At 46.4% G+C, this 14,492-nt stretch overlaps 1 protein-coding gene across 1 annotated transcript; it reads right to left on the bottom strand.

Annotated features, from left to right (window-relative positions):
• Positions 1 to 514: 514 nt before the first annotated feature.
• LOC309356236 (parvalbumin, thymic CPV3) lies at positions 515 to 10,251 on the bottom strand (the record flags this gene model as incomplete). Its single annotated transcript, XM_081887509.1, has 5 exons — positions 10,213 to 10,251; positions 9,399 to 9,465; positions 6,242 to 6,374; positions 3,137 to 3,246; positions 515 to 540 (listed from the first exon to the last, which is right to left on the bottom strand). Exons 2-5 carry the CDS (start codon positions 9,457 to 9,459, stop codon positions 515 to 517), a joined length of 330 nt encoding a protein of 109 aa, XP_081743635.1. The 5' UTR covers positions 9,460 to 9,465; positions 10,213 to 10,251.
• Positions 10,252 to 14,492: the final 4,241 nt, after the last annotated feature.

The raw sequence follows: 14,492 nt of genomic DNA on the forward strand, positions 1-14,492 counted from the left end.
AACATCCTTTGCTAAGACCACAAGCTTTTCAAAATAGATTTTGAGATTTGAGCCTGGGTATCAAAAATCACACTCACCATAATATATCCACTATACATTTTGGAATATTGTTTGGGACAGGAATGGGGAACCCATGACCTTCAGATGTTGTTGTACCCCACTTTCTACCAGTCCCAGCCAGCATGGTCAGGGCTGATGGGAGTTGTAGTTCAACAATACCTGGAGAGCCACATTTCCCCCATCTCTAGGTCAGAAGGATAGGCTAGGGCAAAAGAACAAGAAAATACAGGTAATTTTCAGTGCAGTGACTGATGAGACAATGACCAAGGTCTACACTAGCATGACATCGCCTTTATTAACTAGTGTAGCAATACCTCATTAAATCTATAAACCATTGACACACAGTCAAGAGAAAAAGAAAATTAGCAATGGGTTCATGGGTTTACAAGCTTTCAGAAGATCGTCTCCTGTAGATGCCTCAGTTCTCCTGACACGTGTGGTCATTTTCAAGGCCTTAGGAGAGCACCATTTCCTGGAATTCTGCACCAAAAGGGGAAAAAAAGTCATTTGCAAAGCTGACTTGTATAATTCAGACAGTTGCTTGTCCACACCACAATCTCTCATGTAGTGGCAGCACAAGATATGGCAGCGAGGGAGTTATGAAATAGGTGTGAAAAATATTGGAATATAGAAGCTGAAATTGTGGAAGTGCTACAGGTTGGTGACTGTGAGTCTTGTAGCTTTGCAAGTGAGACTTTGCAGTGCCAGGGAACAAAAATGACAAATTTAGACAAGGCTAGACTATGTGGGGGACGCGGGTGGTGCTGTGGGTTAAACCACAGAGCCTAGGACTTGCTGATCAGAAGGTCGGAGGTTTGAATCCCCGCGACGGGGTGAGCTCCCGTTGCTCAGTCCCAGCTCCTGCCCACCTAGCAGTTCGAAAGCACGTCAAAGTGCAAGTAGATAAATAGGTACCACTCTGGCGGGAAGGTAAACGGCATTTCCGTTTGCTGCTCTGGTTCGCCAGAAGCGGCTTAGTCATGCTGGCCACATGACCCAGAAGCTGTACGACGGCTCACTCGGCCTGTAGAACAAGATGAGCGCTGCAACCCCAGAGTCGGCCACGACTAGACCTAATGGTCAGGGGTCCCTTTACCTTTACCTTTAGACTATGTGGACAGAAACTAGGTTTCATCAAGGAGAATGGGTCTATGTGCAGCTAGTAACCTCCAAATTCAGGAGCAGTATACCTCTGAATTGCCAGTTGAGTGGAGAACAACTGGGAGTGGCTTATTGCCCTAATGTCCTGCTTTTGGCGTTTCCAGAAGCATTTGGATAGCCACTTTTGGAAATCAGGAAACTGGGCTAAATGTCGCAACAGGTGACTCTTGTCAATTTTGGTTTCTCACTTGTGATGATGATTAATAATAATTCACTTACAAACCACATTTTACATGTGCCTCAAGGAGACCTTTCCATCAGTTTGTAATGCTCCTTATGAAAATTTGTCAGCATATTGGTATGTATTTTCCCTAATGTAAGTAATTTCCCTTAATATAATGCGTCTTGGGGTGTTGTTTGCACATTTCTGTACACCATTTTGTTTGTTTGTTAGAGAACTGCACCACCCAATTCGAATCCTACCTGTATTTCTGCTTGTATATCATTTTGGGAAGGGTGGAACCACAGCTGATAAAGGCACCCATTTTATTAAAGCCACCTCTCTCTCCCCCCCTTCTCCCCCCCCCCGACCTGCTTGTGCAATAGTTATCCTGGGGGCGGGGGAAGAGGCCCTATTCCTATGAATGAACCTTTTTGTAATGTTAATCGATAACTGGCTTGAGGCTGTGGCTGCAGTTGCTGTTAGATGAGGAGGAAGGAGAGGCAGAGGAAGTCATAGGTGGGGAACAGCCCAAGAGGAAGGATGCGTACCCCAATACAAGGGGGGCAGTTCTGCTGTCTCTCTGTCTTGCCCCATCCTGTCCTCTCCCCCTAGAGATTGCGTAGCACTGGGGGAGGGTGTCAACAAGCCATGGTAAAGGTAAAGGACCCCTGGATGGTTCAGTCCAGTCAAAGGCGACTATGGGGTTGCAGCACTCATCTCACTTTCAGGCCAAGGGAGACAGTGTTTGTCCACAGACAGCTTTCCAGGCCATGTGGCCAGCAGGACTAAGCCGCAACAGAACACCGTGACGGAAACTAGAACACACAAAAACGCCATTTACCCTCCCGCCACAGTGGTACCTATTTATCTACTTACACTGCTATGCTTTCGAACTGCTAGGTTGGCAGGAGCTGGGGCAGAACAATGGGAGCTCACTGCCGATCTTCTGATCTTCAGTGGTTTAGACCACAGCGCCACCAGCGTCCCATGAGGGGAGGCTGGGCAGCAGGTGGAGCCATAGGGGCCGACCCCATTCTATCACCAAGAACCTGGTGATTTCCCTGCTGCTGACAGCAGACACACACCCCTCATAGGTTTCATCTGGCCTCAGATGCCTGATGCTGTTCTTGAACTCTATAGCCTCACCTTAGGCACCTGCACTTGTACCATTGCAAACCTTGATTAAAGCTTGCTTTCTTACTCACACATAAGAGCCTCTGTTGAAGTGTTGTTTACCAGGACAAGGAGATGATTAACCCTTCCCTCCCCAGCTGTCCTTGTTGAAAATGCAGCAATTAAGTAGGCTTAGTACATAAAAGTTTCATTTGCATAAATGGAACGTTTCTAAATCCAATCACTGCATGGGTGGCTGAGGGATGAAGACTATGGGGCAGAGCTATTTCCCTGGAATTTAAGAGCCACATACCCAGTTGGTCGTGGCTCTTTGACCTGGTTCACTATGAGAGTGAGCAGAACATGAAAAAGTCTGTTAAGTCAGATCCATCCCCCCAGGAGCCAGTTTCTAGGATAATACTTGCAGAATGGAATCACCAATAGGTGAAAGAGCCTACCCTCATGGAGAGATGCAGGCCGGCCCATATATTTGGTTGTTGGGGCATTTGTGCTTAGCACTAATCTCACAGAGGGTGCCAGTCAGGCAGTTTCTAGGAGAAAGGGAAGGCAGCAGAAACAGTGGATAGAGGTGACAGGATTAACCTATGGTGGACCATTCAATATCAGCCACATTCGTACCTTCAGCCCCAATCTTCCCATCTCCATCGTGGTCTCCCGCTGCCAAAAGGGTTTTGGTTTCTGTAGCTGTTAACACTCGGGCTCCACTATCAAACCTCTGGAGGAAAAACCTAGTAAGGGAAGAATAAAGGGCACACAACTGAATGCCATTGAATGTACAACTGCCTGAAGAGGAGTCCTGAGCAACACGAAACCTTGTTAACCTCAGTTACACACTGACCTAGTTTGCGTTAACACTAAGACCACATTCACACCACACATTTAAACTTTAAAGCACTGTGACAACGCTTTAAGTAGTCATGGAATTAAGTCCCCAAAGAATTGTGGGAGCTGTGGTTTGTTAAGGGTGTTGAGAGTTGTTAAGTGACCCCTATTCCCCGAACTGAGCTACAATTTCCCAGTCTTTCTTGTGAGAAGGGATTTATTGTTAAACCACTCTAGGAATCGTAACTCTGTGAGGGTCTCATAGCAACTCTTAGTCGCAGGGGTCAGCAAACTTTTTCAGCAGGGGGCCGGTCCACTGTCCTGCAGACCTTGTGGGGGGCCGGACCATATTTTGAAAAAAATAATAATGAACGAATTCTTATGCTCCACAAATAACCCAGAGATGCATTTTAAATAAAAGGGCACATTCTACTCATGTAAAAACATGCTGATTCCCGGACCGTTTGCGGGCTGGATTTAGAAGGTGATTGGGCTGGATCCGGCCCCCGGGCCTTAGTTTGCCTACCCATGTCTTAGCGCCATTAACAAACTACAGCTCCCAGATTACTTTGAGGATAGCCAAGGCTGTTTAAAGTGGTATCAGAGTGCTTTAAATATATGGCCAAACCACAGCTAAGCATGAACAGGCAAGTGTGTAAGAACTCAGGAGGAAAATCACACCCACTTTGTTCCTGTCCTGCTGCTTGAATCGTGGTCCCCCCTGAGCTTTCTGAATCAGACCACGAGTTGGAAGCATTTGAGGACAGGGACTCTCCATGTGAGGAGAAGAGATAAGACTATGCAACAAAACCTACTTGATGAAACCCCACTCTCTGCCTCAGACAATCTCAGGCCAGGGCAGGACAGGAGTACTAAAGCTTTTGATCCTCCTGCTTTTGATCCTCAGCACATGGTACAGTGGTGCCTCGCAAGACGAAATTAATTCGTTCCGCAAGTTTTTTCCTCTTGCGAGTTTTTCGTCTTGCGAAGCACGGTTTCCCAAAGGAATGCATTGAAAATCAATCAATGCGTTCCTATGGAGACCGTCCGGGGACAGAGGGGAAGCGCCGCGCGCCTTCCCCTCTGTCCCCGGACCTGTTTTAAAGCAAGGGAAGGGGCAGCGGGGAGAATCGCTTCTCCCCGTTGCCGCCCCTTGGTTCAAAAGGGGTCCAGGGAGAGAGCGGAAGGCGCGCGTGCCTTCCCCTCTGTCCCCTCTTTTGAAGCAAGGGGCGGAGGGGAGAAGATCGCTTCTCCCCGTTGCCGCCCCTTGCTTCAAAAGAGGTCCGGGGACAGCGGGGAAGACGCGCTGCGCTTCCCCGCTATCCCCGGAGCTTGCGGGGCAAGCTTCGTTTTGCGAAGCAAGCCCATAGGGAAATGTGTCTTGCGAAGCGGCTAAGAAAATGAAAAACTCCTTCGTCTAGCGAGTTTTTCGTCTTCCGAGGCGTTCGTCTTGCGGGGTACCACTGTATTCAGAAGTTCACTTCCAATGACACTAACTGGAGGTAATATATTCATTGGAACAAAGAGGCATCAACAGCTTTATCCCCTACAAATTTGTCTAATCCCCATTGCCTAGGAGATTTTCTTCTCCCGGACAGACGGTGGCGGTGGAGAGGAGGGAAACTGGGCACCAACTTTACCAAATGGAGAATGGTCGGAGGAGCAAGGAACTAAAGCAGAAATTGAGAACCTGTAGTCTTCAAGGACTCCACTCCCATCAGCCTGAGCCAGGTCTGATGGTGATTGGATTCCAGCAGCGTATATAGGGCCACAGATTCCTCATCCCCCAGTTTAAAAAAATATTGTTACATAGGGTGGGATGCAAATGAATAGGCATTTTTTACCTCCCACATTTTAAAGATTTCTCACAATAGGAGTGCTATTTTGAATCAAGCTGATTAGGTTTTATGGTAGAAGTGACGACTAGCAGATTCCCCCAGGAAATCATTCTGAGCGGTTCAATAATTTGCCTGCTTATTCAAAAATAAACCCTGCTGTGTCCAGTGGGGCTTAGGCAGGGGCGGAGGAAGGGGGTGCAGTGGGGGCGGTCTGAGTTTGAGTTTGGATTTGATATCCCGCTTTATCACTACCCTAAGGAGTCTCAAAGGGGCTAACAATCTCCTTTTCCCTTCCTCCCCCACAACAAACACTCTGTGAGGTGAGTGAGGCTGAGAGACGTCAGAGAAGTGTGACTGGCCCAAGGTCACCCAGCAGTTGCATGTGGAAGAGCGGGGAATCGAACCCGGTTCACCAGATTACGAGTCCACTGCTCTTAACCACTACACCACACCACTGAGGGGGGTGACAAAATGCTGGGCGGCACTCACTGCAGGGCCTGCAGCACGCCCAAGCCAGGCGTCTCTCCTGTGAGTGACGTGGTGGCTTGGGCGCCCACAGGCTCTGCGCTGCCCCAAACGATTCGCCCGCTGCCTCCCCCTCAGGCAGGCAGACTCTTTGGAGGCCCCATGGAGCATCTTGCCCTGACTGGCCCCACCCCCACCCCCACCTCCGTCCCTGGGCGCAGGGCACACGCACCACCCCAGGCGCCCGATCAGCTTGCTCCGCCGCTGGGCTTAGGCTGTGTAGACGCTGTCTTTGAAGCGCATTTGAAGCACATTCTTTCAAAGAATTGTGGGCACTGTGGTTTCCCTTCCAGTGTTTACAGTTCCCAGTAACCCTTAACAAAGCACACTGCCCAGAATTCTTCGAGGGAGAAGAATGTGCTTTATAGGCATAGTACGCAGAAAGAGTGCACAGGGTGTCTGTGAAAAAATGGTTCATGCTTATTTTATATTCAAACCAAGGACGCGCCAAAGAAATGAGAGAAACACAAAAGGAAGAGAGATGTCTAGGCAACTTCAAAAGTCAGAGAAAGAGAGCAAAGGGGAGGTGGAGCCTCACTTCAGTTCATCTTCTTCAATGTAGCCGCTTTGATCATTGTCTAGGATGCGGAAGAGATCCTTCAGTTGGCTGCTGCTCTTTTTGGACATGCCACTTATCTGAAAGAATTTTTTGTAGTTGAAACTATCTGGAGCTAAGACAGAAAAAGAAAGCTGCTGTTACCTAGGAGCTTGGAATACAGATGAAGACGGTCATTTTTTTTTTGTACCTATGCATCCTGTCTCCAAAAGTTGCACAGATCCTCTTATGGGTTCTGTGCATGTGTGTGCTTACAAGCGGCATTTTAAGATTTATTTCACACATGCCTGCTTCTCACTGCATTATCTCTGTGAGGGATCCGTCGTCGAGTGGATCAGACTTAATGCATTTCTGTCTCTGGCATGGTTTATTTATTTGATTGTTTCATAAAAATTATATACTGCTTGACTATAAACCCCCCCCCCAAAACTAAAAACACCAAACCTCGAAGCAGAATAAAAGAACGAAATCATTGCCAAAAACAGTTCAAAATAACAATTAAAAACATTTTTAAAAAATAATTAAAATCAACGATAAGGTGAAAACAGATTAAAAACACACAGCAACATTGTACACATCTGGGTAGGCCTGCCTAAACAAATATATTTTTTTTGCAGGTGCTGAAAAGATTACAGTGGAACCTTGGTTCTTGAACGGCTTAGTTGACGAACAAATTGGCTCCCGGACGCCGAAAGCCCAGAAGTAAGTGTTCCGGTTTCCAAACGTTTTTTGGAAGCCAAACGTCTGATGCGGTTGTCGGCTATTGTTTGGGGGGGGTGGGGCTGCGCTAATCAGAAGCAACGCCTTGGTTTTCAAACGTTTTGGGACTTCCGGAACGGATTAAGTTCGAGAACCAAGGTTCCACTGTGCTGTGAAGGGGCCTGCCTGATGTCAGTAGGCTGGGAATTCCAAAGTGTTGGATGCTGCCATACAAAAAGTTCAATTTATTACAATTGCAAAGCAAGTATTGTGTGGCACCTATAACGGTGCCAGTTCTGCAGGAGGATCCCGTGGTCAAGGTACTCAAAAACCAACAGGGGATCAAGAAGCAGGAACAGGGTCATACTCCCCCACCCCCTCTCTTCAAAGGTCATCCATCGGGGTGACCAACGTACACTCAGACACAAATCCTGGTTGGGAAGGATCTAAGAAATTTGTGGTGTCCAAGAATGCTTGGAGATACCTCCTGCCCAATCTTCTCCACCACCTTCCCTCCAAAGGAAAGATTTGTAACTGGTTGATAAGGGGGTCCAGAGCTGGTTTCTTTAGGAGTGTGGGGTCCAGAGCTGGTTTCTTTAAGACAGGGGTCAGCAAACTTTTCCAGCAGGGGGCCGGTCCACTGTCCCTCAGACCTTGTGGGGCGCTGGACTATATTTTTTTGGGGGGAAAATGAACGAATTCCTATGCCCCGCAAATAACCCAGAGATGCATTTTAAATAAAAGGACACATTCTACTCATGTAAAAACATGCTGATTCCCAGACCGTCCACGGGCCAGATTTAGAAGTCGTTTGGGCCGGATCTGGCCCCCGGGCCTTAGTTTGGCAACCAAACCAAACCATACCATACATTAAATGTGTGATTTCATCCTTCAAAATAGCAGCTGCAGGGATTTATTTAACTTAGAAAAACCTACAGGCTGTTTAATGAGAAAAATAACATAAGTAGCTCACAAAATGAACTTACCAATGAAACACAGATCAAATACCATGATGAGACATAGATAAAATAACTGAATTGGAACCTGTGTATTCAGAACACTGGTGTAGTTAGGTAATTTAAGACTCTGGACTTCAAGGTCTCTTGGAGGCCTTCCTCTAGGTGGCAATGTGTATTATACTTCATTTACTGCTGTGTTTGGATGCCCGCCTGCTTTTTCTGTTGTCTAGGGCTGGGAGCAAACTATAGGTAGGGGATGTCCTGCTTTTCAATGTTCTGGCAGCAACAGGCTAACTACTACCTTGAGCGCTTAACCTCATCTTCAGAGAGGAAGCAGACTACAAATGGAAATACAATAACACGGTGGAAGACAGCATCTTGGGTTAGGTCAGTGACTGAGAACCTGTGGCCATGAGGTGAGGTGAAAGAATTTGCCTCAGGGGCAGATCTGACCTCTGCCCCACCACCACCCTACTGCCACTGTTGCACCACTGCCAGCCATGCTGTGGTTCTGCTCACGCCACCTCTGCTGCCGCCATAGTACCCTTGCCCTCACCCCAACACTGCGTCCTCACCGCTGTCACTGTGTTGCGGCAGCAGCCTGCATGCAGCTGTGACATACCCGCCGATATTTCTCTTTGATGAAAATAGGGATGATGATGAGGATAATAATAATACTTTCCCATCTGAATGGGTTGCCACAGCCACTCTGGGCAGCTTCCAACATATATAAAAGCACAATAAAATACGAAACATTAAAAAAAACTTCCCTATACAGGGCTGCCTTCAGATGTCTTCTAAAGGTTGTATGGTTACTTATCTCCTTGACTCGGGGATCATGTAACTCCATGCTCTTCAACATTTCTCCCATGAAAATAGGGATGTTCTTAGGAAAACTGGGATATTCCAGGATCAATTCAGAAACCGGGATGGCTTCTGTAAAAATGGGATTGTCCCTGGAAAACAGGGACACTTGGAGGGTCTGACATAGGCAAGGCTGTAGTTGCAGCGGCAGGATGGGTAGCAGTGCAGATGCAATGTTGGGGGCAGGGAGGGTGCCTGGATTTGTGGGGGGACAGTGCTGGGCAGGGGGAGGCAGCAGGGTGTTTTGCCCACAGTGACAAAACCTCCTGGACCGTGCCTGCCTGTGTGGCTGTCCAGAAGTTGTTGGAATCAAAGCCTAATCAACCCCAGCCACTATGGACAAGTTAGGAATTTTGGGAGCTATAGTACAACAACATCTGGAGAGCCATAGATTCCCCATTCCTGACCTTTGGGTCACATTCTTGCCATACATTTAAAGCCTATCACTTCACCCACAGAATCCTGGGAGCTGTGGTTTGCTAAGGGCACTAGGAATTGTAGCTCTGTGAGAGGGAAACTACAGTTCCCAAGATTCTTTGTGAGTAAGCCATGTCTGCTAGGGTGGTATAAATGTGTTTTAGATGCAGCTCTTAGATTAGTTACACAGACAATTTTACCTTGACAGTCTCTGATTGCAGCAGCAATATCAGAAGGGCTGAGGATGTCGCTGATACTCATATTAATCTGTCCCAAAAGACAAAAAAGCAAAGTGCTATAACAAGGCAAGCGAGCTCACCCTTTCACTCAGGGAACGGAAGAGATACGAGAGAAGAAAAAGCAAGGGGCATTGCATTCGGCTATAAGACAAAACCTATTAATATGTATCTTTAAAACTGTCTACACAATCAGCATAAGCATGGCTAGATCTAGAAAACATCAAAGAAGCGTTTCAGTTTAAAGCATTGTAAATTTAAACAGGGAAAACAGGTGGAGATAAATGGGACTCTGCATCACCATCTGGTGGCACAACGTTGTATTGCATATACAACACATATAAATTGCTTTTTCTTTAGCAGTCTAACTGAGTCCCATGTTTGGATAAACCTTGTCCTCATACCGAGCGTATGGACCCCTCTTTGACTCAGGCCTACCTCCATATTTGATGTATCTTACATATTTTTGTGCAAAACAGCATTGTATTTTGAGATGCACAGATATGAGAGATGGAGATGAGAGAGAGAAATAAGGACCCCAGCTGAAAATGGAAAGGGTGGAATATTTTCACTTAAAATGGTTAATCATCCTTGGGCAGTAGCAGGTAAAAGGATAGCCGATAAATAGATAACAGGTTCATCTTAGAGAAGAAGCACGATGCTTACTACTCAGAGATGTTTTGCTCCCTTAGTCCCTTCCATGGCTTTTCCAGGCAGGGATACAGTTCACAGGTAAATAGATAATAGCTCAGTCTTAGAGACAAAGCTGTATACTTACAATGTAGTTGGCCAGGCACAGGTGTCTCTGCCCTTTAATCTCTTCACGGGCTGCTCACCTTTATGGTTTCTCTGAGCAGGGAAGAGGTGGGAGGGGGGGAAAGCCGAATCAATATCAGGCAAAATTGTACCTTTGGCTTGGAGTTGTCTACCTAACTTATATAGGATTCAAAAGGTGACAATAGCGACTTAGGTTACCCTTTCATGGATTAGATGCTCAATTTGAGACCCTGCTCAAATGTCTTGCTTAACTAATGAACTGGGTTTTTTTCCCTTCTATTTATACCCAAGGAGAATATAGTAGAGAGAATTGCCGACACTCCCATCTTGGCAATATGTTCTTGCGCTGACTTTAATTAGGCCTGCACCAATGGGGGGAAAATGTGCAGGAACAGTTTTTATAGCAAAGTAGGGCCTGGGCTGCACCTTGCTCCCAACTGTGCGATACTCAACCAGCAAAGAGAATTACGGACACTCTCATCCTGACAATGAATTATTGCACTGGCTTTCGTCAAGCTTAAGTGCAATCATCAAACTGGAATTCCACATGAATGCAATGTGAGGGACCAAAAACATTTGCTTTGGTTAGTAATGGCAAGCTGGATACCAGGGAGAAAGTCTTTAGCTCAGTGGTAGGGTTCATGTGTTGCATGCAGCAGGTTCACAAAATTAATGCCCGCCTTGGTTTGGACATGATGTTAAACCATGGTTTAGATTTACACGGGTTACAAGATTTGAGTTTCTGTGCCAACTCTTTCCTGCGCAGTATGATTCTGAAGACAGTGGAAGCTTTCACTTCTGCTTTTAGTTAACCACACTTTATTGTTATATCCAACTCTGAAACTGTGGTTAATCTTGACATTCTTTTGAAACGGTCAGCTTTATAAACCAGAGTTTGAGGCTGGCTTGTTTCAGCATATCATACTTCAGGCAAGCCACAGTTTGTCAGCATTCAGTCTGCTCCCCAGTGAAAATTTGCTTAACAGGGAATGCAAAAGTGTGAAACAGACATTTGAAAAATAACACCACCTTTCCAAGTATGGCTATTTGCTACCATTGATGTGGTAGATATAGAAAATAACTGTGATCTTCAAAATGTGCGGGATCCATCACTGCTTGTTTTTTTTTCTGCACAGAAGTAAAATATAGGGGCTGTTAATTAAGATCGTTATGCGTTGGTAGGGGGGTGATCCGGAATGAAAATGAATAGAATGAAAATGCAATTTCTATATATGTATTGTTTGTAAGTGTAATACAAGCTTGTTGCACCTGAAAGACATAACAAACTCCTCTGGGGGTATCTTCTTTGGGTTTGCCCCCACCAGAGATGCAACCAGCTGACCCCAGCAAGCTTGCCTTATATCCTTCCCAGCACCAAAGCAAGGTGCAATGGTTGGGGGAGTATCCTGAGCAGCTGCAGCTAGTTGGAAAGATGGCATTCAGCCGCAGTGGGGCCCAATCCTGCTGCTTAGTATCTCCCAGAAAACAGCCTCCTGGAGAGAGCTGCTTCTGCAAGGGTGCAGTGGGTCCAAAGCTAAGCTCAGTGCCTCTCCCCACTCGCCCCGTCTCAGCTGCCAGAGGGAGCTCCATACCATTGCTGATGTGATGGCCTGGGACTTGGGCTCGGAACCAGAGGAGACTCAATCTGCACCGGATCCTTTGCCTCAGGCATCATCTGAACCAAGTCTGGGGCCTGATCCTGAAGAGTCCCAGTCTGCACAGGTTCCCCTGCAACAAAACCAGCTGGGCCGAGTCAGGGGCCTGAGCCTGCCCAGATGCGGGGATTACCTCGTTGCCTTCAGCTGGGCCATCACTTACAGCTGCTCCACTACCAGTTGGGTCAGGGGAGGCTGAGGCGGCCTCTGGGTCTAGTAACCCACCAACATCTCCCGAGCTGCAGAGACTGAAGTCTGAGAGAAGGCGAGACCTGAGTACTCGCAGGAGGAGTGCTCTCCTTTGGGCGAAACAGGGAGATGAGTCGCCGGGGGATCAGGACCGGCCGCTACCCCGACAAAGATAAAAGGCTGTCGGACCCTGTCCCAGGTTGTGGGAGCAACACTGCTGTATGCTAGATCCTGCCTGAGATCTTGTACCTGTCCTTGCCTGGTTTCCTGCCTTGTGCCCTGCCTTGGTCCTGTCGGACTGACTCCCAGCGGAACCTTCGGATTCTGGACCAGTCCTGGACCGTGTTTCACGGGTTACCCCCAGGCCCAGCACAGGTGAGAAGGGCAGGAGACAGTGGTGAGGGGGGCTGAAACCACATGGTGGGTCACCCCTGTTCTTTCTGCTGCTCCTTTCCCTTTTCACTCAGAGTTGGAGCAAGGTGGGTGCGGTGTGCCCCAGGTGTCATCCCTGAGGGGGTTGATATTGTCGCTCCGCCCCTCCCGGGATGCTTGGCGCGTGCGGCACACCCCTGGGACACTCACCCTGCCCCACGGGTGCAGCTAGCTCTGCCCCTGGGGTCACATAAACTTGGGGAAATGAAGCACCTTTGTGCAAATGTTTCTTCCTAAGTTTAATTGCTGTGCATTAGAGGGTTGGGTGTGAGTGACAACATACACTGAGGAAGGCTAAACCTTTTCTCCCAAGCTGCCATCTCTTGGGAAACTCCTGTGGCAGTTAGGTAATGTGAAGGGAAATGTAAAGAAAACACTGGTTTTTATCCCTCCAAGTTTGCTGATCCTGTGGAGGAACCTGGAGGTGAAAGACGGCGAGTGACTTCGTGCCAGCCTGACGAAAGAGAAGCTGTCAGCCGGACAGAAGAAACCTTGATACGGTTTGGAGTGAACCGTCTTTATCAAGCTTCACTTCCTCATCTACAACAAAGCCATTTCCTAAAACGTCGCTGCTATCTTGGGAAAAAGAAGAATGAGAATGTAAAAACCTTTTTAATGACAGAAAAAACTTGGACAGCTCTGACAGGACTGTTGTTATTAAACAGAGCTGTGTAAGAGATGATCTGCACTTCAGTTTTGGAACTTGAATACAAAAAAAATATGGCCACCATATTTATTCCAACATAGTTTTCTAGCAAACTGAATATGTATTAAGTATAGAACATAATAAGATTATGTACTAGGTGCAGAATGTAGTAAGAGTAGAACTTTTGGAGTCTCCAAGATATACTGCTTAAGATGCATAGGGATGCCTGGCTAGAAGGAATAGTTTACAAACGAATGTATTTTCTTCTGGAGGCTTGGCTGTGAAATAGACCCACATGCCATCTTTCCTGCTTTCCTGTCGACATGCATTTTAAGAGAAATTCCTTAAAAAGCATATTCTAAAGGTTGTACTGGAAAAGGAACTAAGATAAGGAGGAACCTGTCTTAACTATCTGCAGGGATCAGAGTATCCCACCACTTATTCCAGCTTAATGATACTTCTATACCCCAAATAAATGGATTTCTACTAAAAATGTAAAGAAGAACCCCACCCACCCCCAGAAAAATAACAAGTGAATGCCTTAGCAAAGTGCTTTCCAGTTAAAATTATTTGGAAATGATTAAATAAACGAACTGCATAGCGAAGAGACAACAAGGTCAGCTAAAAACATGAAAAGGAAGATGTCACCAATCAGTGACTGTTAAGAAAGAGGTTCTTTAAGGTTGAAACCGGACGCCAGGGACCAAAGTGACACTAATCCTAGCTGAAAGGTTGGTTACAAAAGCTAAAAAGAACTGTATTTCAGAACGAAGGCAATACTTCTGTATAGCGATACAGGTGGTAATCTACAGTTACTGGTATTTATTTATTAATTAATGACACTCTTATCTGAAGCATTGCTTTCTGTCCACCTTAATTAGAATGAATGAAATAATCAGGGGCAAATAAAAAAAGAGGCATCTTAATTACATACACCGGACCAAAAGGCACTTGAGATATGCCAGGTTTCTCTTTTTTCATGCTAAATGACATCTCTTTGTCTTAAGCCATTTACTTTTCAGTAGCATTGTTGCTCAAAAAGCTCGAAAAGTAAGGTGGTAAAGCAGCGGAAGGCAGTCGATGCAACACTAAAGAGGAGAAGAAGAGTCATGCTTGACTGGGAATGGGACAGAAATTCATCAGTTCTGTGAAACTTCGCAGTTCTATGAATTTTGCCATACTGGTCTCCAGCCAAGTGCTGTGTACAAAAACACCTATACTACGGCAAAGTATGCACACGGATGCAAATATTAATGAAACGAACAGAAAAATGAGCAAAATTCTGCTTTGCATAAATGTCTGTATCAGCAGAAATTCACATTAAAATGCTGACAAATTTCCAGGAGGACCTTTGCATTG

The sequence above is a fragment of the Podarcis melisellensis genome (genome assembly GCF_964234715.1).
Source record: "Podarcis melisellensis genome assembly, chromosome: 14".
NCBI lineage: Eukaryota > Metazoa > Chordata > Lepidosauria > Squamata > Lacertidae > Podarcis > Podarcis melisellensis.